General features: G+C 37.7%; 1 protein-coding gene across 1 annotated transcript; it reads right to left on the bottom strand.

The window, feature by feature from the left end:
• Positions 1-371: 371 nt before the first annotated feature.
• LOC311263615 (CMRF35-like molecule 1) lies at positions 372-4,132 on the bottom strand (the record flags this gene model as incomplete). Its single annotated transcript, XM_084363805.1, has 5 exons — positions 372-776; positions 1,716-1,786; positions 3,144-3,251; positions 3,497-3,574; positions 3,898-4,132. 5 exons carry the CDS (start codon positions 4,130-4,132, stop codon positions 654-656), a joined length of 615 nt encoding a protein of 204 aa, XP_084219931.1. The 3' UTR covers positions 372-653.
• Positions 4,133-6,731: the final 2,599 nt, after the last annotated feature.

Here is a 6,731-nt window from a genome sequence, read left to right as displayed (position 1 = left end):
AGGGAGTGGAGAAGCTATATTAGTCTAAATGTAGGCTACATGTTGGGGAGTAAACTGTGTAATATTTCTCTCTCAGTAGCTTAAAATGGAAATACTCATGTTAAGTGCAAGTGTGTCAAAACTGTACAAAAAGTGAAGTACTTGAGTAAATGTACTTTGTTACTTTCCACCACTTTATTTCAGTTCGTGTCGAACTGACAGTCACTGACAATGTGACAGTATTGTTTTTATATCCTGTTTATATGGTGCAACAAACATTACTGATGAGTTGCTCCAATAATAACAGATCTACAAAGACTTTTCTTGGTTTTATTCATTTATTCACTTTCACCAAAGATACATATATGTTATAAAGATATATACATGTTATATTAAGCTGAAAGGGTTTTCTGACAAGGAGTGCAGATGTGCTAAACAGTTTGATGAATTGACAAAAAACAATCAGAACGAGTGTAAAGGTAAAAAAAAAAACTAAGTGCAAATAATCAGATTACTTTAGCTTTCAGTCAGAAAAATGAAAAGGTTGGAACACGGTGGTATGTGAGTTTGTGTTGTTCAGCTGTTGAGACCAAACAAACAGGATCGTATGGGTCCAGGCATGACCTCAAATGTGAAGTTTCCTCCAGGTGTGCATGCTGTTCATCTCTTGGCTTTCATGGAAAACTGGTCACAATATCATTTGTTGTGTTTTGGTACACAGAGTCTTCACCTGCATCATCAGAGTGATCAGAGGAATCGTCCTGCCTCAAGCACCCTAAGTCTTGATTTTCATAAACCTAAAAAAGAAAAAAAAATCACCCATCAATAAACAGATTAGAGGGTGGTGTTACACAGATGTGAATTCAAGATAGTGTGCACACATTTTAATACCCACTTAATACAACACAATATCCAGCACTTAAAATGGTCTAATGATCAGCTTCATGTTTTTATGCTCAGTACTTTGGTACAGAGAAACACATTTTAACATTGTCAGGTCAGATTGCTGTGAATTTCTTTTTTTTAAGTTTAAAATATCCTTTTGGCCATAAATATGCTTCCTAATAGTCACCGATAACCTCCAGACCTTTAATCTGGCACCATTGACATAAAAACAAGAGTAAGGCTCTCATGTGTATTTACTACAGTTTTTACCATATTCACATTTCCCCAGTTAGAACTAAACGTAAGTACAGCTAAGTCTGATGGGGACCTCATTAGTTTTGCTAGTTTGTGTATTTGGTTATAAACCAAAGTTTTGGACAAGTTAAAATTCTGACCTGATGATGGCACTAGATGAAAAGTTATAGGATTCATCCTCTTGAGACCATGAATGTACAAATAGTTATAGCAATTCATCTAATAGTTGAGATATTTCAGTCTGGACCACAGTGGTGGGCCGACTGACAGGTCGACATCATCATAACCTAAAACGACGCCGCTAGCAAAAAATAAAAAACCATAAATTAAAAAAAAAAAAAAAAAAAAAAGGCATTAATTTTTACGGTAGACATTCATGGCCACCAGAAAAAGACCTATCAATATCCAACGGACCTGAAATTCTCAGTGCACATTCACACTCTGAAAGGGATGGAGGTGTCTATATAGTACACTAGATAGTGTAATAGACAGACTGCAGTGAATTATCAGTAAGATGTTGTCCCACATGTTTGCAATATGGCGACTAATGAACGCTGCAGCCTCTTTTGTCTACCAGCAATCCTTTGTTTACTTACATCTTCTCCATCCATCACTTTCTCTGCTGGCGGTGCCTCGGTTTTGTTGCCGTTGTTGACGACTGCGGCTTCTGGAATCACACAGCAGAAGAAATGGTAACACTGTTTGTTTGCTTGTGTAGAAGGGTTTTCATGTATCTTTACATTTAAATGGCTACTTAAAGGATAACTACCGTTTTTTACAACCTGGACCTTATTTCTGGCAAAATATATGATCATTTACTCACCCAGATAACTTTGGTGTCATTCGGCGTCGTTCGGACGAAATTAGATCCAGTGTAGCGGCGATATATCCATATAATGGGAGAGACGGGGCAGCGACACACAGCCTCTATATAACGCATTATCTGCCACGAAACTAGTTAATTTCATCAATATTTTGTTATGAAATGCTAGCGCTATTAGCCTCTGAGTCCGGGCTCGTCCGTTATCAACATCCGGGGTCAAACTAGCAGTAGCAGCTACAGGTAAACAAGCCGCGCTGTCGCGGGTGCGCGCGCAGCTCAGAGACGACATCTTCCAGGTCAGAGGTAGTAGATCAGCCTACAGACCCCGGATGTTGACAATAGACGAGCCCGGACGAGACCCAAGTTATCTGGGTGAGTAAATGACCATATATTTTGCCAGAAATAAGGTCCAGGTTGTAAAAAACGGTAGTTATCCTTTAATAAAGTAGTCCCTCTCACATTTAGGGGAAATGTTTCTGTTATTTTCTCGTCACAGTAGGTGTCGCTGTAAGACCAGACACAGTAGAGGACAGACAACTCAAGGCCGTGTTGCCATGTTACAGGCAGAATAAACATGGCGCTCCAGCTGACCGCAAGCAGATAACTTGTTTCTGTTCCTTACTGCCTCATGTTAAATGTGGTTAAAGCAACTTAAAATGAGCCATCATACTTTCTAGACGTTACATAAATATTCAGATGTAGCTGAATTGAACTGCGTGAAAAGAAAACTTTATGTTTTGATTTTGAAGTTTAAAAGGTGCAGTAAGTGAATTCATAACCACATTTTGGTGAAAAGTATTCAGTTTGGAGTTCATGAGTTTTCTGTAAAATACGGTAAATTTGAGCAGTTTTGTGGACCATTAACTGTTGTTCAGACGGACACCACGTGGTTTTGCTCTCTGTAAACGGACTGAAGAAGTTCTATAGTGAAAGGGAAATACATGTGAGTTTTTATTGTTATTTAACTGTTTTGTTTAATTATTCTCATCCATTTTACATTGTAATGATGCAATGGTATTCCACTTAGATGCAAGTATACCTAATGCTACAATACTGGTATTTGGATCATTTACTTTTACTTGGGAGGACAGTAAACTGTACTATTGTGTATATGTGTGCATGACTGTGTGTATGTGTGCAGGTCTGTGTGTATGTGTGCATGGGTTCTGTACATGCACTGACTATACTTTAAATCACGTACCTTGCACTTTGTGACATTTGTATTTATAAATCAAGACCAGGGCAGCAAGCGTCAGTATGAGCAGCACAAGGGGCACGATGTAAACCACAGGGTGGCGGACAGCTGCATCTGCAACAAAAAACGAGTAAAAATATACACTTTCTGAAAACACAGCACTGTAAAGCACAAATCTCACACAAATCTTTTTACAATCTTAAAGACAAAACAGTGGAAGTAGCACCAAATATTAGAAACTGTGGCTTCATATCATTTCATGTATTCAGTGTGTGTTTTAAGATGGAGATCTGTTGGTACTCCACACGTGCCCACACACACACACACACACACACACACACACACACACACACACGTACCTATGACATGTTTGCCATGTGTTGATTGTGATCCTACAGGCTCCACAGTGGTGGGAGGGATCAAAGTGCTGTGAGAGACTGGCAGAAAAAAAGCTTCTTAGTACGCTCAACAAATATTCTTATTTCTAGCCATGTTAGCTGCAGGGCACGACATTTTTTACAGATATTTACAGTCCCAGAGGATTAATCCTAGTTACTTTAGTGATATGCTGACTTTTCAATTATGCAATGAAATATCTCAAAATCTACTGCATGGATTCACACCTTGTAAAGACATTAATGTTTGACTTTAGGGCTTATCTTCCTCTCAGGATTTAATGTATAATTAGAAAGATTCCTTGTCTTTTCATCTGTTGCCATTTTAAGCCTTCATGATGATAATGATTGTTCTATTTATTTACTTGGCTTTACGTTCACTTTAACTTTAGAAGGGTAGCTATCAAATCCAGGTATGGACACGCCACACCAGTATTTTCCAGCATCCGTAAGACGAAGATCAGAGATGGTCACTGTGAAGACTTGTCTCTCTTTGTCATCATGGATGGAGTATTTGTTCGTCTTCGCTTTGGTCGTGCTAATCAGAACATCACTGTCACTGCCGCACTCATTCCTGCACAGGTACTTTGCATAAGACATATGTCCCCTTTCATATAGACAGGACACTGTTACTATTGTCCCTTCGTATCCAGACACATGGATCATCTTTGCTGCATGCGTCACACAGCTCAGAGGAACTGTGAAGAGAAGAGAAAAAGACAAAACAATGATCTACCTCAGGTGTGGAATACTGAAGAACTAAGAAGAAGACAGCAGTGTGTGGCTACTTTTTGAGTTCTTCACCCTAAATGAGTTTAACTTTACCTGCGTTTAAATTACCAAACTTCTAATCATTTTAATCTCACAGATGTGCATGTGTGAGCCTCGGTATGATGTACATGTTGTCCTATAGACATAAATACTAGATGTACTCTAATAAAAGAGTACGATCAAAAAAGTTTTCCGAGAAGTCCACTAAATGTGTTTGTGTAATTTGCAGAACTTACTGCAGAGGATGAACAGCAGATTTTGAAGGCTCCACATCTTGATGTTACTGCAGCGTGGAAGTTACAGCTGAAGTAGCCGTGATGGCGCGTTACTATCTCTCTCTCTCTCTCTCTCTCTCTCTCTCTCTCTCACACACACACACACACACACACACACACACACACACACACACACACACACAGCACTGTATTCAAAGCTGTGAATAGTAAACTAAGCTAACGTCTCCTAGCCTTCATGAAAACAAATAAGCGTATTTACGAAAAGGTCAAACTTTTCCTTTAAAGCAACCTAAATGGATGACTGCAGATTTCCATCACACATTGAGTTTGCATGCTTGAATCTTTACAGTAAAAGACAAAGCAGGAGTAGCTAACCATTCTAGTGCATGATGCGTGCATAAAGTGTTTAATTTAGTAACCTCAGCATAAATGCTTCCTGCTCTGTGTCACCTCGGTGTCAGTATGGTGCTCTGATAGTGTTTGACGTGTGAGGTTTACATAAGACAACAGTGCACTCACAGTGTAAGGTTGTCATTAAAAATGTCACCCAGCCTCTGTGTGACAAATCGAGCCATAATACACTGACCACACACGCACAGAGCACAACACTACTCAGATACTACATGTGTTGCATTGTGCAGCTTTGGGGAAGATATTTTAATCAGAAGAGAAAGATCTTCATTGACTGATTTTTAGGCCAAAACAAACTAGATAAACAAACTCACTTTGTTTTCATGACTGAATAAACAAACTGACCTTAAAGGACAACACAGTTTCACACTGTTTTACTTTGTTTATATGTGGCAGACCCTGCCACCTCTCTAGCCTCAAACAGTGTACTGGGACCTTATTTTCCTCTGAGAACAGCTTGTTTATTCACTTATTGAACAGATACATATTTGTGAGTTTGTATTATTACCGCAATAAAATTAATAATACAATTCTGTTTGAGTTTGAATTTCTTCTCCAAAACTACATAACAAACACAAACACCTTTAAACTGTCTGTCATATTAAAGATGAGCTAAGTGAACATCTTTGCTGGCATGATTCATCACCTCACTTTGATGATGGCATCTTTATTTTGATGCCCTTACTTTGTAGAAATCATCAGCATGTGTGTGTTTATGTCTGTAAACTGTTATGAGCATTTTGCATCTTAACACAATAGGTGCTTGCTTTTGGTCAGTGGTCCACTATTAAGTTTCAGTTTTGGGCCCTGCAAGTGAAAAAGTGTGGGCTGATTAATAATTATTAATGTGCTATCTGGAAAATGTTCTATTGATTCTTCCTTCTGTAGATCAACTGCTTGATACTGGATTCAGTGTAAATGTAAACAGCACCAACAGAGGGCACACGGTGACACACAATAACGAGTCTGTGTGTGTGTTTTGTAGGGAGTGGATGTGTTCAGCAGCGCTCAGGCTCCTCTGCAGAGAACAGCAGCTCAGGTCAGTTTTAATTCTACTACTTGAGAAAAGTGAATAATAATCTTCTGAACTGTGTGTGTGTATTTACGTGTCAGTCAGGATGAACAATGCGGCCTCAGAGACGTTAGAGTTGGACTGGTCTGATACATACCAGACCTATAACTTTGATGGCCCTAGTGGAAGATGCAGTAACATGACACGGAGCCAGTTATATACAGTTCAGTATAGTTCAGAAGTTTCCTACATGGGGGTCGTATGGGGTGCCAATTGTAAAGTTGTGCATGCTAAAATAAACAACAACTTTTCCACACATTTAGCACCAAACCCCATTAAAAAAACATATATGAATTTTTTTATATTGCTTTTGACCAGATTTACAGCAATATTTGTGAACTTTGTGATATTTACTTCTCTTGTAAAAATATAATGTCAATGTTAAATCTAAATGTTAAATCTAAATCTAAATGTTAAATATTAGAACTAAATGTTAAATGTTAAATCTAAATCTAAATGTTAAATATAAATGTTAAATATCAATATAAACGTTAAATTTAAATCTAAATGTTAAATGCTAAATATAAATATAAATGTTAAATCTAAATGTTAAATCTAAATCTAAATCTAAATCTAAATGTTAAATCTAAATCTAAATGTTAAATCTAAATGTTAAATCTAAATCTAAATCTAAATGTTAAATCTAAATCTAAACCTAAATGTTAAATCTAAACGTCACGGGGGAAACTAAATATTTAGCTAATATGCA

The sequence above is a fragment of the Pagrus pagrus genome (assembly GCF_965226575.1).
Source record: "Pagrus pagrus genome assembly, chromosome: 2".
Classification (NCBI taxonomy): domain Eukaryota; kingdom Metazoa; phylum Chordata; class Actinopteri; order Spariformes; family Sparidae; genus Pagrus; species Pagrus pagrus.
The sequence above is the reverse complement of the archived record's forward strand: the minus strand, read 5'-3'. Positions and strand labels throughout refer to the sequence as shown.